The 22,811-nt window shown below is 40.3% G+C and overlaps 1 protein-coding gene across 2 annotated transcripts in view; it reads left to right on the top strand.

Annotated features, from left to right (window-relative positions):
* The first annotated feature begins 343 nt into the window (after nucleotides 1-343).
* CHD2 (chromodomain helicase DNA binding protein 2) overlaps nucleotides 344-22,811 on the top strand; it is a 59,863-nt gene continuing 37,395 nt past the window's right edge. The window contains exons 1-8 of one of the 2 annotated variants that reach the window (XM_075207712.1): nucleotides 344-1,145; nucleotides 1,502-1,624; nucleotides 17,253-17,466; nucleotides 19,198-19,284; nucleotides 21,457-21,515; nucleotides 21,646-21,747; nucleotides 21,839-21,976; nucleotides 22,556-22,689. In XM_075207712.1, coding sequence (XP_075063813.1) covers nucleotides 1,560-1,624; nucleotides 17,253-17,466; nucleotides 19,198-19,284; nucleotides 21,457-21,515; nucleotides 21,646-21,747; nucleotides 21,839-21,976; nucleotides 22,556-22,689 — 799 coding nt within the window. In that variant the 5' untranslated portion in view covers nucleotides 344-1,145; nucleotides 1,502-1,559. The remainder of the gene's footprint in view (nucleotides 1,146-1,501; nucleotides 1,625-17,252; nucleotides 17,467-19,197; nucleotides 19,285-21,456; nucleotides 21,516-21,645; nucleotides 21,748-21,838; nucleotides 21,977-22,555; nucleotides 22,690-22,811) is intronic. The other variant, XM_075207713.1, reaches the window with a different exon arrangement.

Below are 22,811 nucleotides of genomic sequence, written 5' to 3'. Positions count from 1 at the left end.
TCCAATGTTGATTGGAATACCATTAATTTTACTATGGATTCTGCGGGTCAAGCTTCTGTTGCAAGCATGGGATTGGTCACTTCATATATCTTTTATTTCTTAAATACAGTACCTGGATTACTATTGCATGTAAACCATTATTTTCAACTGCTAGGGAGGCGCTATTGAGTTTATATGGGTCCATAAAGCACTCCACTATATAATCAAATCTTGGTGGGTAACTTCTATTAAAGTTTACTTTTAACAACGCGGAAAGCGGGTTCAATGTTTCAGACCTGAGGTTTAATATAAACCTTCATTTGCCCCATTTTTACATTATTCCCCAGTACTTTTAAATGACCACGTTTCATGAAAGAAGACATCATACACTTCTTCACAAAATGGCTTACTTCTAAACTACTTCCTGTCCACAGAGGAAGTGCTATATCCCAAGGACTGCAACTTGTACTAAAGCTGTGGAGACAAAGGATAGTAATTAGTTGTTGTCTGGCTTGTAAAGGGTGCTGTACCCTGGTCCTGTCTGAGGTTCCCCGTGTATCAGGGTGTTGTGGGTGCCTGTAATAAAGGGGTTATCCTACCCTGACCCTTCCTAAGTGCTCTGTGATGATGGTGGAAATGAAGGGGTGGGTCTTCAGTGCATCACCTGAGTTGTGGGGTAAATGTAGAGAGTGTCAATCACAGGCAGAGCTCAGAGCTGGGAAGGAGCTACAGATGGCGGCTGTGCCTTAGAGAGCGCACTCAGCTCGCCGCTTTCCCTTTCACTTCTCCTAACTTTCTGCAAGTTTGGGCCACCTCCCGGGACTCCCCTTCGGTCGGCAGTCGCCCTGCGCCCCCTGTACCCCTCAAAATCGCCTTATTTTGAGCGGTTTTCCGAGCCGTGTCGGAGAGAAGGAGCCGAGGAGTCTGCTCGTTGTTTTTCCCAGCTCATGGCGCACCTCCATTTTTGTGCGCTGTGAGCAGCAGCCCTTCCTCCCTCCCGTCTTCCGTGCCCACCTCGCTCCCAGCCGGAGCCCTGCTGCCGGTACACGATCCCCGGGCAGCATTTTTCTGCTTTTTGTCATCTTTTATTTTTTATTTTGTAACGTATTTTACCGCTATGTGGAATACAACGCCTCACCTATAGGATCGTTACATGGATTAGGCAGGTGAGCTTCCCGATCACTGTTTATTATTAAGTGTTGTTTTTTCTGCATTATTTTGATTATTTTGTTGTATTTCGATCACTTCTCTGTCCGATGACGCAATCGTAAATATTATATTTTTTCCCCCCTCTGATTTCTGGGCGAGGCGACCAAAACAAACTTTGTTGGCTTAGTTGGCCCACCCGATCCCTGTATATTGTTTATATTTGGGATAAAAGCGAGGATTTGGGGCACATCTCGCCCGTGCTTTGTCTGTGCTGTGTCAGTGTGGTGGCAGCGGACGGGGCTCTCGGGATGTGCCTCTCGGTAACATGACTTTGGCTGGGGGGATTTCTTACTATTCTTTCAACTTTTGACAGCAAATACTTGGGCACCCCCACTTCAAAGGACAGCCTGCCACCTGCTTCAGGCTCCAATATGATGACAAATAAGGATAAAAGGACGGAAGATGAGGACGGCTCAGCCCGTAGTAATGCATCCAGGTATGATTTGTAACTTTGTACTTTTCCTGTCCTCTGGATACATTGTTTACCTCCCCAGCTGTGTTTCCATCCTCTCCTGGACATACTGACAGTCTTACCCTTTTATATGCATTTATTTCCAGCTCTGACCTTGACGTTCTCCCATTGCCACACCCTAATTTTTCATAGTAATATCGGAAAGGTGAATAGACTATTAAAGGCCCAGATACTCAGGCAGAGTCTATCCCATGTCCTCATTCATTCACCAATGCCTGGTTTTTACCCTAAAATCCTTGTTTTGCATCTTCTTAATGCTGCTTCAAATATGACCTTGTGTTTTTTTTAGTCTCCTACTGCATTGCACCATTTTTGATTCAGTACACAATTTCATAAGTTTTATTTCACACAAGGCCACAGTAAAAGCCTCGGTGTAAATTATGTCCCATTTCACCCCTGTTGTGTCTCATGGGAGAAAATGTTTTCAGTGTTTGCAAGTCACAACGCTGATAGTTTTCTGTGAAGCTCTTTATTGCATTGAACATTGTTGGGCCCACTTTGAAATGTATATTTAAATATTCCAGTTTTTCCAGTTTATTTTAGTCCATTGCACATCTTCAGTTCTTACACATTTATATTTACTGATCTGTCATTTGTATGTTACCTTTGGTTCATTTTGGAGTATATTTTTCTACGACATATTTTTACAAACCCCCAAATCGGTGTTCTAAATATACATCAACTATGACTCTTAAATGTCAATGTAAAATTAGTGTGTGTGATTACCGATTACTACCTCTGTGTTTTTATATTCAAATGTTAATGTCTATAATGTCACATACATTGCTAACTTCTTGTATACATTGTTTGTAATCTTGTTTCACCAAGTTCCAAATACATAAGTGTAGTCTTCATTTTTTTTATCCTTTAGTGTGATATAGATATGTGTGTATGTGTATATATGTATGTATATGTATATATATATATATATATATATATATATATATATATATATATATATTTATAGTGTGTATGTATACACAAAAAATAAATATATATATATATATATATATATATATATATATATATATATATATATATATATATATATATATATAAATTTAAGTTTCCTTTTTTGTTCATGTGTGTTTTATTCATTTTATAAAACTATGGCTTTTGTATATTGTTGGTTTTAAGTCTGAATGACTTTCCAAGTAATATTTTAAAATTTTTGTTTGTTTTTTTATTTATATGGTCAATACATGTTATGTCAACCCTGTTTATTTGTTGTCTTTTCCCCCTTATTAAATCTCCCAAGTTTTTGTTATGGAGCTTTTGTAGTGAATTGGTCAGTGTTTCCTAGCTGTTTATGCTGACTTACCTATGAGATTTCCTCTGTATTTGTACCAGAGGATATGAATGCGTATATTTGCTGTAGTGTGGTTCCTGTGGTACACTTTCAAATGCCATTTAATTTTTCTTTGAAAGAATCTCATATGATTTTACTAAAAACTCATTTCCTGTGAGCTGAAATGATCCAAGGTATACGTGTGTACGTAGAACTTTCATTAAGTGATATAAAGTTTAATTGTACACAGTGCATTGAGTTTAGAGGTCTCTGGGTATTGTGCAACTGTAAATATTATAGATACAATGTATAAAGCAGCTTGGATTTTGTCACATGAAACATTTTGCAGCTGATAACGTTTGTGCTAACAAAAGTAGAATAGTGTGTTCTGATTTTGTGAGAATTTTGTATATAGTCTCTATTGATATTGCAAACCCATTGTTGTATTTATGAGAAAGATCAATAGTGTGGATTAACTGCACTTTATAAAATACATTAAATAGTGTAAATGTTAAAATCTGTGTCCTATTTATGAATAAAAGCTCTTCAGTCTGTTGTGTACTGTAAAGGTCCCAGATCAGTACGAGAAAGGGATTGCAGCAGTGATTATCCTTGTATTAAATTGTCCTTGGAATACATTTTGTGACTGGCAGCCATTTTAGGAAAACGTCTCAGATAGAATAGTGTCTTTACTCAGCTCCAGTTTTATTTGTGGAATAGATAAAAGGTTGATATTCTGCAGTGTGTGTTATTAGCAAGAAGTGATTGGAAACAGTGTGGAGATTTGAGGAAAGAACCTAAAATTCTCAGTGTTATATCGTTTTCTGTTCAGTCACAAAATGGCTTTTCCTTTGTGCTGCAATGCTAAGCTGACATTCTGTGATGCACTGTGTGCACTCCACAAGCAGAAGGAGGAAGTTGCTTTCTAGGAGTTCAAAGGCCATCTTGTGCCTCTGCAGATCTGATTGGTTACCAGGTCCCATGGTAACTGGGGGCGGGTGTTCCTGCCTTCCATGTGATGTCAGCTGTGCACACCCCTCCCTTTTTGGCAAGAAAACCTCAGCTGGGAACAGATCACTGTGTGCTCAGACTGGTTTCTTCTTACATGAAAGGGGAAAGCTGCTAGCTTCATTTTAATATATTTTAGCCTTTTGTTTTAAAAACCCATAGCTCTTACTAACTGAAGGAAATAATATAAAACATTTTGTGGTTATTTGTTTTTGTAATTGCCTTAAGTAATTGGTAGTAAATATCAGCCTATTTTATATAGACTTCCTTTAACCTTGTCTATTTGATAAGCACAACATTTATAGTCAGAGGTGCCACTCAGGATTGTTTTGACCCTCCCCCTTATTTTTATAAGCAGAATAAGTATTTTTATGGCGTGGCAGTAGCTAATGCATCAGAATATATATATATATATATATATATATATATATATATATATATATATATATATATATATATATATTTACAAGAAATGTGGAAGTAAGGAGTTAAACATTAGGTTGGAAATTTTAATAAGTCATTTATCCCAGTTTTTCTAGTATTACTGTAATATATGCAACGGTGCTTTATGTAATCAAGTAAATATTTCACTATAGAATGTTTTAAGCAGCCTGTGACATTCTTGCAACAGCAAAATCTGTGTTTACAAGTCGGTTTTCCCCACATTTAAGTATTTTTTCATGAAGTATCCAAGTACTTTCTGCAGAACGGAGAAACAGAATTTTTTTTTTTTTTTTTTTTTTGCTTGTCTAATCTCTTCAAAGTGTCTTGTTTTCTCTGTAGCTTGCCAAAAGTGAACATTTTTTTTTTTTTTTTTTTACTTCCTACTTCCTACCCCCAATCTGACTTTTGCTGTTTGTCAGGGTGAGGCAGTTTTATATCTGCAATGTAAAGTAAGCACAAGTTGTGTAAACGATTAGATTGAGGAGACCTTTACAAATATGACTTCCTTAAGCAAGCATATCTTTTCATCAACTTGTTTTGGTATAATTAGTTGATTTAACAATAAATGTAATTTTCAAAGCACACAGCCTAACCTGAAATAGAATTGCATTATATAAACAGAGATACAAGTTACATACACAAATGTGTGAAAATATTACAGGGCCTTCTCAAAACCAAAGGTATTTTAGATGTGCACTTTGGGCTTTGTTATTAACCCTGTAAAAATACATTGGATGAAGGCTTTCAGGGCCTAAAATGGGTGATAATGCAGGAGGGATGAGAGATTTTGGGCTCTGTTTTCTTTCACCAGCTATATCATCGTTTTTTTTTATTTTTTTTTTAAATACATCATAATGCACAATGGTCACATGGGAAAATAACATGTTAAGCATTGCGGCTTTGTTTTGCAAAACAACACCACCTTTGAAGAGCAAAGTAAGAATTGCATGCAACCCTCTAAGAATTGTCTGCAATTTCAAGTATTGAAAACACAAGTAAATGTTAACACTTAAAATTCACAACTGCACCCATAAAATGGATGATACTGTTATCTTTAAAATGTTATATAATTGTGGTCCACTGTCAAATAAACTGCGCTGGCTAGGCTATATATGTTTTATGTTGTGCGAGTCTAACAACATTAATAAAGCAACGTTATGAAAAATCTTGTTTGAGTCCCATGATTTCTTGAGTACCTAGTAACTTATTTACTATGTAAGGTTGATGAACAGCTCATTTAATAGCCTGTCTGATGTAATTATAATATCTGTTATTTTCAACATCAAAGCTGTATGCAATTATGACAATTATTCAATAAGGCCTTTTTATTTTCCTGCATTATATTCACATTGTACAGGAAGTGGATTTAAACGGAAATGTTGCTTTGTATGAAAAGAACTGCTGATAACATTGACACACACACACACACACACACACACTAACGTTTAGTAGGTCTCATCGGAGATGAACATGGAAAATTTGACAAGACTGACATCCATTGTGCAAATTTTTTTTTCTTATGCACACCAGACTTTGCCCTTTAAATTACATTGTAAGTAGTTATGTTGTGGTACAGGAACTCCTATGCATAATATTTTAATGTTGTAAGTCTCCTTTTACAGTTTGATCAAATATTTTCCGTCTAGTGCCTGAAAAGTACAGTTATAAAGCTGCTAGTGATATTTGCATATTTTTGTTTCAGGAATATATCAGAAGAGATTACTGTGTGAGACAATTTACCTTCTGTCTGCGCTCACATGGGGGCAACTAGAATTTTAGCTTGTGTAGTCTTTTTATGAAATAGGAGATTTTATGTTCTTGTCAGCTGTCCATTACCACTTAAAAAACATTGTGAATGTTCCTCTTGAATAAACATTCCTTCAGTGGCCATCTGTGAAAAAGAACATTGCCCCTTTACAGCCATGAGGAAAGCTGCCACCAAGATAAACATTGTTTACAAAGTTAAATATACCAGTCCCTCCTTATACCGCATTTACTGAAAGGTATAAACTCTTAAAGATGTTCGTCAACAGGTTCCTATGTTTACATATGCCTGGGGCCAGGGTAATGCACGTTTTACATACATTTATACAAGTCCCTCTGTGCAGGCTTTCAGCAAACTTGGAAAGTTTCTGGTGCTCTCCCTTTTGTCTAAATTCCCACCCTCCACCTCCCAGATCTCCTGACCTGGCACAGTCTGTGCCACTAGGTAATTCCCGCAAGCTGTTCTAAGGCTGGAGTATTGTTTAAATGTCCATTTGGAATTTTTTAAAGAAAAAATGCATAGTTTATTATTCAGTTTCTTTAGGACCTGCTAACTTAAATATTTGCTGACAGTGTGATCTCTTTCAGCAACCTATTGTCCAGTGGCTAGAAAGGGTCAACTCCAATGTAGCGTGCAGATTGTGCCATGTGAGGTAACCACAGAACATTTAAATAAGTGAACCATGAGAAGAGGTTACTACAATATATTTAGAGGTACATTAGAAATTGCTACTTATTAAATTAAACGTTTGTCCTACTACCCTTGCTAGCTGGACACATATCCCATCATAAACCCTTTAAGTTTGAGTTAACCTCAGAGCCCTCACCCTTACACGGTTGTAGGTCAAACTCTGGCTTCCTATATAAATAGTGAATACATTTCTTTGGACAGGAGGAGCGACAGAAATTCAGGAGCCATATTGAATACCCCTGTTTCTTTTCTAGTTGCTTGAACAGCTAGAACACGTTGAGTCAGCTATCACTGAAAGTTCTTTATTCTCCAAGTTGTCTGCACTGCTTTCTAGTAATGGTGGAAATTGGTGCAAGCAGAGAAGCATAGAGTTAAATAATTAAAGAATGCATGTGACAAATGTTTCTATTGCAAATAATTCTTCTGCTGATATGTTACTACAGGCAGAGACAGAAGTTGCTGGACATTTATTGCCAAAGGATTTAGTTGAATAATAGATCACACACTACCTGATGGGAGTCGCCCACATTTATTTAACATCTGAATCTTCACAATACTAGTTTTTCCTGGTGCAGTCTTAAATGATTTTACTCTTTGAGTTCCCACCACACATGAAAGTGGAAATCCTTTAAAAAAAATAAAAATAATGCTGATTACTTTAAGATTTTTTTTTTTTAAAAAGACTTTATTTTTGCAAAGGTCAAAATTGAACATCAATTAATGACGCATTGTGTTACAGTAGACTTATGCCTATTCAGGAGAAAACAATCGGCGTATATCAGAATAAATGGAAAATCAAGGTTGACCTAATTTTACAGTAAAAACAGGGAAGAAGCAACAGAAGAAGGAAGTTAGACAGCAGTAAGTGGACAGGATAGGGGGTGGTGTGGCTGGCCATCATTAGATAAAAAGGAGAGCAGAGCAAAGGATTGAAAAGAGGAGGCAGAGGTGGGGAAGGTGAGGTAAGGGGTTGAGGAGAGGAGCCAAGTGGAATGATGTAGAAAAGTCATGTGAAAAAAGTTTGAGTTTGGAAGAATGATATCCATGGTGTCCACACTTTTTTAAAGGATTTAGAGGTATTGCGAATTTAGCATATCATATTCTCCATTTTGTATGAAATGGAGAATATGATATGCAAAATTCGCAATATCTCTAAATCATTTAATAAACTACCACTATTGGCGGGCTGAACTTAATAGCCCATGTTCACAAGAGAGGATTTCCAAAAAGACCCAAAACACGTAGTTCTATTTAAGGCAAAACTCATGTAAGGTACTCATCCCTCTAGGAACCATGTCTAGAGCAGAATACCCGCAGATAGAAAGCAACCTGTCGGACAGACACAGTCTACTGCTGATAGAGAGCAGCCTGTCAGTTACACACAGAATACTGCTGATCAGTGGCAGTGATACCTGTAGTACCCACAGATAGAGCAGCCTGTCAGTCACACAGTATATACTGCTGAGCAGTGTCTGTGAGATAAAACTGCTCAGGAGTTTCTTCAACTGTCTACTGTCCAGTTTTGTGAATTGGCTTAAAGGAACAGATCAATTTGTGAATGGGATGGGGGATGGGGGGGGGGTAGTCCTATAGGAAAATGACATGCCCCTCCTCAGTTTTTTTATGTTATTATTTAAAAAGAAACAGACGGGCCATAAACAATCACAGCGCAGAGATAATGGTATAACCACATTTGTTTTGACTCTGGCTAATGCCTCAAAACAGTATGGAAATTAAACTCTGAATAATAAAATTGTCTCATAATCATTGACTGAACAGTCATGTAAAATACTGTCTCCATTAACTTTAGATCCTTCTATAATAAAACTCTAAACTGTAGGTAGATATATATTATAGTTTTCTCTCTATTACCACAAGGAGCCTCATTAACTAGTTATTCCCAAGTGGGGTACTTGGCTGACACAAGGAGGAATTGTGAGGAGAAACCAGCAGCAGTAGAACTCTGAGGTGCCTCTGAAGTCCGACTGCGATGACAGGAAAAGGTGCAAATATCTTCCACCTCAGAGCATACCACTGACAGCCGGAGAATCTCACTCACTCCCCGCTGTCTGTTCAAACGCCCATAGGAAGCCTCTCAGTTCAGGCTGTCACACTGCGTTGTGCTCCTGTATCGATGCCCATTTGGAATCCTTCCTAGGGCTCTATGAGATCCAAGTCCCCCGTCCGCCTCAGCGGGGGACTTGGTATCTCCCAGTACGTCCGGTCCCCGGACTAAGTGCGGCACTCTGCCTGTGGCAGAGCCTGACCCGTCGGGACAGTGCAGTGAGGGTCGCTTAGCGCTGTCACTGCTCTTGATCAATAAACACCACACTGAGCCGCTGCTGTCTTTTATAAATAATTTTTTTTTTTTTTTTTTTAAAGGTAAACTGAGCATTGCTCCAATTTGAAACCTGTGAGGAAGAAAATACATCCAACCTCACCTACACTCATACCAATAATCTAATAAAAATAATAAAATCTAAACCTAAGCAGCAAGTACTGCTAAGCAGTATTAAACACAGCCCAACTCCTTGGGCACTTAAACAAAACTGAGGTCTGTGGGATTGCAGAGGGGAGGAGTCAGCAGCAAACTTAGTTGTTAACTATTTTAGTGCCAACTCCATGCGCCCTTATACAACCCCTTTGTAGCAGTGTCCCCCAGAGTGGATGAAGGAGAGAGATTTAACCTAAGTACAAAAATCTTTTTGTATGAGTGCATTATTCTGTTAATAATTGTCTGCAGTGTTGGTGCAGTGGGCTGTTTCCAATCAGTGGAAATTTGACACAGGGCAGCAGAAACTATGTGGCGAAACATCTTCATTTGATTCTTGGTAGCAGATGGAATCCCAAGTGGGAGAAGGAAACACTTGGGAAAGAAGGGGATGTCAATTTGTAGTAGCTGAGACGCAAAGCTCTTAAGTTCCTTTCAGAATGGGGCAAGCTTGGGACACTGCCACCAAATATGGAGGAAGAATCCTTCCGATAAGCATCCTCTCCAGCATGTGCTGGAGGAGTCTGGGAAAATGTTTTGCAATTTGGTTGGGACCAGGTATCATTGATAAAGAAGCTTATATGCCAGTGGTTCCCAAACTTTTGCAGTTAGCGGCACCCTTAGAGTCTCCAAATTTTTTCAAGGCACCCCTCCAAAATAATTATTGAGCAGTCCTGTTTTAGAAGTAGTTGGGTCAAAAAATTGTAATAAGTATTTAGGTCAGGACAGAAATACTTATTTAGTTGTATGCAAAAATGCCCCATCTGCATCCAGGCACTCTGCCCCCTCTGCATCCAGACACACTGCCCCCTCTCACACTGCCCCTTCTGTCACGCTGTCCCCCCTCCTTTGCTCTGTCACGCTGTCCCCCCTCCTCTGCTCTGTCACGCTGTCCCCCCTCCTCTGCCCTCTCACACGCTGTTCCCCTCCTCTGCCCTCTCACACGCTGTTCCCCTCCTCTGCCCTCTCACACGCTGTTCCCCTCCTCTGCCCTCTCACACGCTGTTCCCCTCCTCTGCCCTCTCACACGCTGTTCCCCTCCTCTGCCCTCTCACACGCTGTCCCCTCCTCTGCCCTCTCACACGCTGTCCCCTCCTCTGCCCTCACGCTGTGTCCCCCTCCACTGTCCCTCACGCTGTGTCCCCCTCCACTGTCCCTCTCACGCTGTGTCCCCCTCCACTGTCCCTCTCACGCTGTGTCCCCCTCCACTGTCCCTCACACTGTCTTCCTCTCCACTGTCCCTCACGCTGTCTTCCCCTCCACTGTCCCTCTCACGCTGTGTCCCCCTCCACTGCCCTCTCTCACGCTGTGTCCCCCTCCACTGCCCTCTCTCACGCTGTGTCCCCCTCCACTGCCCTCTCTCACGCTGTGTCCCCCTCCACTGCCCTCTCTCACGCTGTGTCCCCCTCCACTGCCCTCTCTCACGCTGTGTCCCCCTCCACTGCCCCTCTCACGCTGTGTCCCCCTCCACTTCCCCCTCTCACGCTGTGTCCCCCTCCACTGCCCCCTCTCACGCTGTGTCCCCCTCCACTGCCCCCTCTCACGCTGTGTCCCCCTCCACTGCCCCCTCTCACGCTGTGTCCCCCTCCACTGCCCCCTCTCACGCTGTGTCCCCCTCCACTGCCCCCTCTCACGCTGTGTCCCCCTCCACTGCCCCCTCACGCTGTGTCCCCCTCCACTGCCCCCTCTCACGCTGTGTCCCCCTCCACTGCCCCCTCTCACGCTGTGTCCCCCTCCACTGCTCTCTGTCCCCCCTCCACTGCTCTCTGTCCCCCTCCACTGCTCTCTGTCCCCCTCCTCTGCCCTCTGTCCAACTCCTCTGCCCCGCTGTCCCCATTCTCTGCTCTCTGTCCCCATCCTCTGCCCCCATCCTCTGCCCTCTGTCCGCCTCCTCTGCCCTCTGTCCTCCTCCTCTGCCCCGCTGTCCCCCTCCTCTGCCCCCATCCTCTGCTCTCTGTCCCCCTCCTCTGCCCTGTGTCCCCCTCCTCTGCCCTCTGTCCAACTCCTCTGCCCCGCTGTCCCCATTCTCTGCTCTATGTCCCCATCCTCTGCCCTCTGTACGCCTCCTCTGCCCTCTGTCCTCCTCCTCTGCCCCGCTGTCCCCCTCCTCTGCCCCCATCCTCTGCTCTCTGTCCCGCTCCATAAAAAAAAAAGAACAGAAACTTACCAATCCGTCGGGCGCCGGTACCCAGCAGCCTCCTCTATCCCGCAGCTTGTTACTGACGTTGATATTCAGTGACAGCTGCGGGAGAGAGGAGGCTGCTGGCTCCCGGCGCCCGACGGATTGGTAAGTTTCTGTGTTCTTTTTTTTTTTTATGGCTGGCCTGCAGCACCCCAATGACAGGACCGCGGCACCCCTGGGAGCTGCAGCGCACACTTTGGGAACCGCCGTTATATGCGTTTTCTTTCAGTTTTACACAAATTGAACTAGAGGCTCTGTTGGCTTTTATTTCATCCCAATTTTAGCTATCATGGGGTCCTCCCAGATCTTCCTCCCAGGCCTGCTCTTGAGAATCTCGGCTGTCTGAATAAGGGATTCTCAGTTCCCAATATAGGAGATAGGACGGCATTTGTAGGGGACCACCGGAGGGAAAGTGACAAGAGGTCAACGGCCTATACTTAAAGTTAATTTAGTGGTGGAATGAAAATTTATTGCAATTAAACTTTGTTTTTAGGTCTTCGAATGAGGGAAAAGAAGTATCTTTAGTGATATTGAGAAAACGAACATCATTCTTTTTCCATAGTTCGAAGGATGAAATTATACAACCTGGTGGAAACTCAGGGTTGTCAAAGAGAGGAATGATTAGACAGGGAACAGGGGCGAGTTTAAACTTTGTGTTTGCTCAGTCCCAAAGACAAAGCAAGTGTGATACAATTGGATGATAAAAAGCGGACCGTGGACATTCAGCGCAAGGGAGCCACAGGATAGAGGAAGCGGAGGAAATAACCAAGCTCTCGGCTTCGATCGAGACCCAAACTCTAGAGGAGGCTGGACTCTTGGGCGTTTTCTGCCCCATATGAATTGTGAAGTGTAATGTTGCTAAAATTTTAAAATGTAAGGAGGGATGCTTATGGGTAAGGCTTGAAAAAGATATAGTAATCTGGGTAAAATGTTAATTTTAATTGAGTTAATGCGGCCTATCCAGAAGATGAGATTTTTACTCCAAGTTTCTAGGTCAGATTTAATCTGGGAGAGTAGTTTTGGGTAATTAGATTGGAAAAGCTGACTATATTGTTTAGTTATGTAGAAGCCTAGATATTTAATAAAAAAAAACACGTTTGAGTATATAGCCTACTTTGGAGACGAGTCTGCTGTCCTGTGAGGTGGGTCTCCTGAAGGAAAACCATATTGGCTCCCTCTCTCCTGCAAGCTCCCAGGACCACTGCACGCTTAGTAGATCAGTCCAGGCCGTTGACATTAATCGAAAGTACCTTAAGTGCCATGCGTGATGGAGATAACGTAAGTCCTATATAATATCAGTAAAAAAATTACATAAATAAATAGAGAGCAGAAATAAGCATCAGTCCACCTGGAGGTTGGGGTGAGGGAAGGGGAACAGGGAAGGATGCCACAGGTAAGAGAAAGATGGGAAGAAAGAAGAGAAAGAGGCCTAATAGGCCATATCCCTCAGAGAGGAGATCCCCTGATAGGGCTATCAAAGAAATAAAACTATGAAAAGAATACATTGTAGTACAAGTAAGGGTACTTGTGCGGGTTGGTTGGTTTAGTGAGACATTGGCTCATGACCCCAGTGCTGTAAGGCAGAAGTGCTAACCACTGAGCCACCGTGCTGCCCCCATACTACAGCCAATTCTTTAAAAGAAAAAAAAACATCCCAGGACAGAGCACCCGATAAGGGGCTGTCTCGGCGATTGCTTTACTATACTAACAACACGGTACTGACCTGGAGTCTTTAATGCACATGTGCAACCCATATTTAGTATTAAACAGAGGGGAGAGCATGAATCCTACGATGCTCGCCCCATAGGGCTGAACAGCTAATGCCATCTGCAGGTATCGTTGGCTGTAGGCCTCAAGCTCTGAAAAACTATGCTTTTTGGTGCTTGATATAAATTGGTCCAGGCAGCAGTCCCCATTCAGAATTATGGGGACTGCGGTATAATGTGATACTTGGCCTAATGCAAGAGATATGTGACATCTCCTGCATTAGGCTTTTCTTAAATAACTATAATATTAGATTATGCCTAAACCATGCAGGAACAGCAGTTTCTGCATGGTTTAAGGCTTAATAAATAGGCCTCATATTCTTCTGTAGTAAATGCGTCAACAGTATAGTCTGGTATATCTTCAGTGACCGTTTTCAAATTTAAACAGTAAATACAGCGGGGAAAAATGTTTAGGCAGCACCTTTTTTATTGACTGCAGGCTTTTCTTTTGCACTTTTAGCAGGTTTTAGTCTCTAGAACAGTGATGGGCAACACATTACCCATAATTTCTAAAATGAAAAAATATTGTGGAAACTAGCTTGTCATACCCACAACATCCCAAATTTCCACCACATGCTATTCATACCTCCCATTTGCTCAGTAATAGCCCCACTTGCCACAAAATGCCCATATGCACTCAGACTCGCACAAGCCCTGAGATCACGCTGCACTCCATTCACCACCTCTTTTGGTGTGCTGGGTGAGCTCCCTGCATTATGAGGAGGTCACGTAATGCAGCAATTGGCTGTTCCCGTTCCAATTTTTATGCGTTATAACAAAGCAGAGTGAGATCAGAAAGATACTGACGATCACAGGCGAAGGCTGCCCACTACTGCTCGAAACTGATTGTCTTTATTTGATTTGTATCCTCCTCCTGATTGGTTCTGCCTATATACACTTTAGCATAGTTCTAAAGACTGCAATGATTTCAGTGTTGAAATCAGAAAATTGTCGTAACTCACTTTTGAATAAGTCCTATGTCTTAACTATAATTAACATTTGTTGCTTTGATCCCTTTCAGTGTGCACAATCCGGCAAAGTTGGTAATTCAGCACATCCAGATTAGACCTTTGAGTGTTTAGACTCCATTCACTATTTGTGTCTACTTAGATTGACACTTAGAATCTTCTCCCTCAAAGTACTTTGCTCTTACAGACAAATGTTTTATACTTAAACTTGCTGAGCATAAACATTCCACAAACAAAAAGGCAGAATAATTTGAATGCTTCATTTATGAATTATCGCTTTCATTAGCAATGATTTACATTTTTTTTGGTTTGCTTTTAAATGAAAAGCTGAGACTTTGGCAATAAATATACAAGCTTCTAGAAGTATACTTGTTATAAGATTCTCCATTTTGGGGGAGAGTGCAGCAGCTGCTGCAACAGAACAGGCTAGTGGATTATGTTACAAAATGGCGTATTAGAAATCAGCCTTCTAAATCCTTTAACATGTGCAGTGTTACTACTGCTCTCTGCTGGGCATTTAAGAAATAACACATTAAATAATATTAGAGCGCAAATATAAGTGATTGTATCTTGCAGAATGCAATAATGTTATAGAAGATAAAATGTTAGCATTAAAGATTTATTTTCTTCTTTTAACAATTTACATATTTGTTTAGATGTGCAGCTTTTTACATTTATAGACAAGTGCTTGAAACTATACTATATCCTCTTGTTTTCTTGCCTACCTCTATACACACCAGTCCCTGCCTCAGTAGAGCTTTTAGTTTACATTCATCACACAAACACACACACACGAATGAATTTCGTTTGGGTCAAATAGCTTATCATTTTATTTTTGGACTATGGAAAGAAACCTATGCAATCATGGGGAGACACAGATAGTGCCCTGGTCCAAATCGAACCCATGGCTCAAGTGCAATTAACGCGGCATGTTTTAAGAATTGGTACTCGTGCGCTAAATACTTAATCTATTTGTGTAGGTCAGGAATTATCCCAGAAGGAAATTATTTTAAAAAATATTTGATGGTGCTTCATAACTCGGTCCTGTCCAAATCTGAATGTCGCACATTTAGGCAGACTAAAGAGTTTTGTCATTGAAGGACAAACTGTATTTAAGATGCACATTTGTAATGCTACTCATGTACTTCCCACATACAACTGTAGGTAGCGACACTTCCTCAGTATTTGTTATTATTTTATTTGGTGTCGTGGAATATTCTGTTATTTATAGAACAAGTGTATAAATAAGAGGGCCCACAAAAGTAAATTTGCAAAACTTTGTTCATAAGTTTAACTTTTATATTTATGCTCTTTCTTTCAATGACTTTTCAATTTTGGCAGACCTTAATTACATTGTGATCAACTAAAAGGGTAACTGTCTTTTTGTACGTGGCTTTAAAATGCTAACATTTTGCAGATAATTTTACTGTCTGTTTAACTAGTGGTATCATAAATTTTAACTTGCATGATGAACATTATGCTTCGCTGATCTTTTTCACCCATATCTTTTAGCTTTTAAGTCGGTGCCTGCAAACATTTGTTTTATTGAATAGCAGCAGGATGATTAAACACTTTAATTCAGACCTGACATAAAACTCCTTCGGAAGTGACGTCGACCTTCTTGGGAGTTGTGCCCCCACCCACACTGCTTCTTGCCTTAGCTGGTGGGAGGTGGAGGTGGCATTTTCTGCTGCGCAGACTGGGAGTGTTACTGTGACATCATAGCTAAGAGCCACACTCCCAGCTTAACACTGACATTAAGGAACATTAGCTGACCGCTTCACATGTAAGAAGCTGTTGGCTTCTTCTCATTCATGTCATCGGCTGATGCTCTGGCACTGGGCGGACTAGGCAACCTTGAGGTTCAGTTAATGGTAGTGCTGGTGTTGTGCTAAATGATTCACACTCGTTAATCTAGTTTAGTGACAATGAAAAATCTGCCTTAACTTAACACTACAATGTGAAAGTATTTATCATGTGACACGATACACTGCTGTAAAGAAAGCAATTATGGTGCACTCCCTCTTCTTCCAATTATTCTGTGATAGGTTTAGTGGAAATGGGTTACAATAAATTATTTATAAGCTTATATTTATTAGCTGCTACTGCAACATTTAAGGCCAGATTCAATTCCCCGCGTTGTTCTTTAGAAAAACATGGAGCGCTCATCATTACCTTTACTATGGTAATAGATGCACATTATTACTGTTAGTACGGTAATTTCAATGTTGATTTTTGCTTGCCGCTCTGTGGGGCATATTCAATTGTCGGCGGAAACGCCAAAAATCTCGCGCTCCGTGCACTATTACCGTAAAAACCGTTATTACGGTAATAGTGCGCGTAAAAACCGTTATTACGGTAGTTTTCTCGCTGGATTTCAGCTTGCAGCTCCCTGAGCCGTTATTACGGTAATTCTAAGCTGGACTTCAGCTCGCAGCTCCCTGAGCTGCGAGTTGAAATCCAGCGTTAACGGTACTGTAATAACTGTGTTTACGCGCACTATTACCATAATGACGGTAATAGTGCGAACGCTGCGTTACTTTTACATGTAACACCAACAATTGAATATGCCCCTAACAATCTCTACAAAATATGTACAGTTCTAGGACATGTTTGGTAAACCAGTGCACCAAAGCATAATTATTCTAACTGGCTTGCGATCTTCTAGATAACTGAAATGCTCTGCAGAAAATTATCTATTTAAACACGACTGCACAATCATAAGTTCGGACTGAGAGAACCACTCTTATCTCAACTTTTTGGCACAGCTAATTAGTCATTCATGTTACGATGTATAGCATGTTTTCTGTAGTTTTGTGCTGATCTCTGACCAGAGCTATACAAGAAAAACAAATGGTTAATATAATTACCAATACAATCCTTTTATTTAACACTTATTTTAATACTGTCCAAAATGTTCACTAACAACATAACTTCATTGTAAATATTTCAATTATGAATTAACTTTTTTCTTTCTCATGCCAATACAGCCATTCTGCATCAGAAGAGTCCAATCACTCTCTATCAGAGTCTGGTAGCCAGTCGGAAAGTGAACAGGCCAGCGAATCCAACAGCAGCTCAGAATCTTCGGAAAGTCAGTCTGAATCAGAATGCGAATCAACGGGCTCCAAAACACAGGGAGCACAGTCGGATACAAAAGAAAAGACTGTTCCCAAAAAGGAGAGATTAGCTGATGTGAAAAAGGCAAGATGCACTAGGGAACATTAATGAAGCCAAATGGGGAAAGTAATTATTTAAAGACCACCAGCACCACACACATCTTTTTTAGTATTCTTGACGATATCATTGGAGTTGGGGCTTTGTACACCCACCTTTTTACCCACATAAAACACTCATAGTAGCACTTGTAATGCAACATATCCAACCTGTTTAGGTACCTGTTGTGGGGGGGACTGTTTATGAAAACGATCACTGCTTTTGTCTCTACAAAATGTCCTTCACTTTTTAAAACCCGTGTCCAGTAGACAATGCCTAATTGAATACATTTGTCATAGCTAAAATCTAGTCAAGCCCGTGTGTGTATGTGTGTATATATATATATATATATATAATATATTTTCTCTTTTATCCGGTCTGGGGGACACTGCTTTACCATGGGGTTGTGGAGGGGAGCTTGGGAGTTGGCCCCCCCAGTAAATATTAGTTGTACCCCAAGCTGTTTCCTTTTGTGGGATTCAGGTCCCACAATGGAACCTGGAAGGAGCTGCTGCTCAGTAATTCCCCCAGTTCAAATCGTGCTATATAGTTGTGCCCACAGCTGTTCCCTTATGTGCAACTCACCTCAAGACATACATCTTCAGTTCCGCAATGGAAATTGGAAGAATCTGCTACGTATGCGCAGCCGCTCTTTTTCGGCTATCATTGGCTGCTTTAGGGAAGCTGCTCCGGTGTGCCAGGATAAACTGATTGGTGTGCCACATGTGCAGGGGTTTACTAACTCCTGACCTAATCTGTTAAAAGTTATACAGTTGTCAGTTTGTAGCTGCAAACTGCGTAGCCTGATTTTAAAGGTTCTTCCTTAGTGTTGTGATGGTGTAAATGGACTGTTGAGGTGTGTAGTATTTTTCAGTTAGCCCGAGGAAAGATATATACTGTAATGCAATTGATCTCACTTGCACTTCCCCTATTGTTATATTTTTTTTATTTCACTATTACTACTTCATGGTGATGGCATATTTTGAGAATAATTATTAAACCTCTTTTTTTTTTTTTTCGATGGTGTTCCTTATAATCTGGTAAAACTGGATTTTTGCTGTGTGGCAAATTAATTCATTAATACATACCAATGTAAAGTTGTAGGTTAAATTTGAGTGATACAGTCTAAGGTGAATTTGCATGTAAAATAATGAAATAAATATCCATAAGGTTAAACAACTAAAGTACAGGCTTGTTTCCATCCAGCTACAGTAGGGGTCACCTTCACAGCAAAACCTATCTAGATAGTTGTTGTTTTTTGTTTTTTTGTTTTTTTTCAAAATGTTTATTTTTTTAAGACTTGTTTTAAAATCAAACTAATAATGTATATATTTAAAAATGTATGTTTCAGCAATGCTTTTAGAAATTGATTGATTGTTATGTGTGAAGAAAGTCTTTTTTTTTCTTTTCCGTTGCTTCTTTCTTCCAGGTACAATGGCCTACCACTTTTCACTATATTTAAAACAATAGGTTCATAGTACTATGATTAATTAAAACAATTTTCTCACAGTAACATCCGAGTTGCATACCCGCTGTCTATGAGATCTATAGATTTATATGCTGCGCTGTTTCCCACACTCCTGTGCATGAGCCAAAAGGCATTCATTTTTCTTCCTTTCTGGCAAAATGTATGGGATGGGGGGGGGGGGGGGGTAATGAGAATTTAGATTTTAACAGAGAATGTGTAGCAGGCCTCCTGATGGTCTATTTATTTTGCAGATGTGGGATGAATACCCTGATGTTTATGGGGTTAGAAGGTCAAACCGAAGCAGACAAGAACCTTCCAGATTTAATATTAAAACTGGGGTAAGAAACCGGGTGTTTTTCAATAAAAAAATATCTAGTGTGAGCCTTTTCAAAATCTGTATTACTATTTGGCAGGTCTAGTAGGTGGTGATGTTTTTTTTTCCCCCTTCCCCCTGAATTGCAACACAGGGGCTTTAATTTAGGAGATGGTCTCAGACATGCACGTTATATATTGTATCATTCCAACAGAAAGCCTGTTGAACCCTCTCTGCTAGCTCAAATTGGATTACATTCTACACAGCTAGATAGGAGCTTGTCTTTCAACAGCCCATGAGGCAAGTCAACAGAGACCCGATTCACCCCAGACACCGCTCTGTCACAACAAAATGATTTTCCCTATTCATGTCCTATACATCTGTGTGTTAATAACACTGCAATATTAGTGACCAAATGCTTTTCAATCAGCTTGCTGATATAAGAGAAACTATTTTTATATTTGGGACTAACTATGCCAGTTTTTGTTAAATCGTTAATTTGTAGATTTTGTCACACAGTAGACAGGTAAACAACTGTAGCCCAAGAGGGCAACACCAAGTTACATTGTGAGTTGGATAACAGAGTAAAAAGAACAAGTCCACTTGGGGCGGTTAGGTAGAATTAGATAGAGTTGTATTCAATAGTGAGGACGTGGGAGAGGGGGGGGGAGGGGCGGGGGGTTAAGTCCAGGTCTGGGCTCCCTGGCGGTCAGCTAGGTTTTAACCATATTTCCAGTTATTCGCAGAGACAGTGGTCAATTTAAATAATCAGATGCCAGTTAAGAAAAAACTATTGCTGCTGATTCAGGTCCTCTTTAGTACATTGATAACTCTCATCCATTTCTTTGTGGAGAAGCAATTGCATTAAAAAAAAAAATCAGTTTGTGGTGAAGCACTGTCTCTTTGCATTTTACCGACAACGGGGATCTTTGAGTCTTTAACTAAACTCTTTATGCCCAGTACTTCCCTACAGGAGTATATTAAAACCATTCTGTCGGACGCTACTTCTCAAACCACTCCTCAAGCAATACAGCTGTATGGAACTATGTTTTTCTGAGAAGGTGGACCACATACTTACCTAACCCACCCAAACCAGAATGGCTTGCTTACTGTAAAAAATTGGCTAGTTAAAGTTCAAGTGGAAGATGGAGAACTTTATGTTGCTTGTAAAACAGAGGCTTGGAGGAGAGAAAAAGATGCATTGTACATGTGTTGTAGGGATCGTTTGTCAGATTGTTTCATATGAGTATGCCATTTGATTTATGGACGGATAGGGAAAAGACAAATGGCTTATTAGTACTTTGGAAGAGAAATGAAGGGGGCTTTGTATGTAAGGTGTCTCAGTATTTTTTATGATAATGCTGCTCAGAAGCAGTACATGGTTTGTGGACCTCAAAAGGTAGGGTCCCAATCTGATCTTTGCAGCTATGCTTTTATGTGGATATCTGAAAAACTTGCACTGTTGAAGAGGCCTGAGGACAAGTTTGAGAACCAATATTCTAAGGTATACATTTTAATATTAAATTATATCAGATTTTGCAAAACCTTTTCATAATGCACCATGGATATTTACTAGGCTTTGATTGGTGCTGCGATTTGCTTTGAGCCCAAACAAATAGTTTAGGGATTTCAATCAGGTCTAATATTCAGTATAAATAAAAAGTTATCTTCTCCCCATGGAAAGTAGACTTCATTGGTGCAAGGCAAATTAGTCTGCTAAAAAGAAGGCAGAGGTGAATTGACGTCCCTCTTGCTAATGCACCGGATTTCTTTCACATATAAATGGTGTCCTCAATCAAGTTGTCACAGATTCCTCTTCCTCTTGAAATTTATCTTTCTGGAAACTTTACTAGGATGGCACTTTGATTTAAGTATAGTAAAGTTACTCTAAGCTTTCCATTATGTGCTTTACCAGTTGCCTTGTTTTTGTTCTGAACTTTGGGAAAAACCATCCCAAGCCTTGCAAATTAGGTTTTTACTCGCCTAGTAAAACCGGTATTTTTTGTGCCAAAACAGTTTGGAGGTTTCATGAGCCGCATTCCTTTTCTGTCTCACTGAATATAGGTAGTATACAGCTGAGGTTCAGAAGAAAATAGACACTTGTAAAACACTTGTTTAACCGTATTTACTTTTCATCTTTGTATTGTCTGTTGTATTGTGTGTGTTATAACTGGATGTTTTTCTCTTTGCTTTTCAGAGCACAGATTCTGAAAGTGAAAGTCCAAAGAGGAGAAGTCTAAGGACCATTCGCAAGCAGTAAGTACTTCTGGAGAACAACAGTGTGTCACATTTTGCGTCCTTCACATATGCATTCTATTACATCATATTAGATCTATAATATGTGTAAGGAATGGATAAAATGCTTATTTTCTTGTTACTTTCACAGGGAAAAAAAAAACCTTTCAGATGAAGACGATGAGGAGGCCAGTAGTGGAGAAAGTGACAGAGAAGAACCGAGAGCCAGATCACGACGGTTAGTGTCAAAGAGGTGTGAATGATTATTAAGCCTTTGCAATGATCTTTCTAGTAAGTTAAAGAGGTAAAGTCACCGTTCTGACCTTTTTAAGTGTTTCATCCAGAGCTTGCACAAGGAACCAGAAGAAACTTCAGCGTGGAAAGAAGAGAAAGCAGGATTCTTCCGAGGATGATGACGACGATGATGACGATGACGAAACTCCTAAAAGACAAACGAGGCGCAGAGCAGCTAAACATGTTAGGTGAGACCTACCTGTTCCTTTGACAGTACCCACTTTCACCATTTAGGAAAGCGCCGCTATACCTACATACCAATAGATGCAGTATTTAAATGTGATTTTAAATATAATATAAAAATTCACATAACATGAGAGAACTCAATTTGCATATAATCTCTTTAGCCTGTTTAGTGCAAACCATTGCCTCAAATAATTGGTCTTTAAATGTTCCAAATGGTTCTCAGCAATGTCCTTTAGTAGACAGATGGGGAGTCTAGGTCACAGGTAAAATGTTTCTCTTTGGCCACTTACTTATAGCAAATATTAGTTCTACAGGTCATTCTTCTAGAATTTGAAAATATTTGAAATTGGACGTGATGTGGTTTGTTTTTAACAGGTTTAAGGAAGCAAAAGATCTTTGCACCCCTTCATGTATGGATTTGGATATTTCATTATGCAGTATATATTAAGCCACAAAACTTGGTCAGCAGTACTCGTATTAAAAACACAAATAAAACATCTCATTGTGTTTCTGGTCAGATAGCAGAATTATTTAATTGGTGCACATATGCTTTAACTTACTAATGTTTAATATTGTTACAGTTACAAAGAAGATGATGACTTTGAAACAGATTCTGATGATTTGATTGAAATGGCAGGGGAGGAAGCAGAGGAGCAGGAAGATAGCCATGAGACTATTGAGAAAGTGTCGGAATCCAGGACTGGGAAGAAAGGAGGTAAGGGTGTAGTGTGATTATCTCCAGAATACTGGTGACACACCAGAAATGGGACCTGTACACACACACTCGCATCTAGCTCACCGCATGGTCTTAATAATAATGCTGTTGTAAGACAGTGC

Source organism: Mixophyes fleayi, chromosome 4 (genome assembly GCF_038048845.1).
Source record: "Mixophyes fleayi isolate aMixFle1 chromosome 4, aMixFle1.hap1, whole genome shotgun sequence".
Classification (NCBI taxonomy): Eukaryota; Metazoa; Chordata; class Amphibia; order Anura; family Limnodynastidae; genus Mixophyes; species Mixophyes fleayi.
Note: the sequence above shows the minus strand (reverse complement) of the source record. Positions and strands in the feature narration are given on the sequence as shown.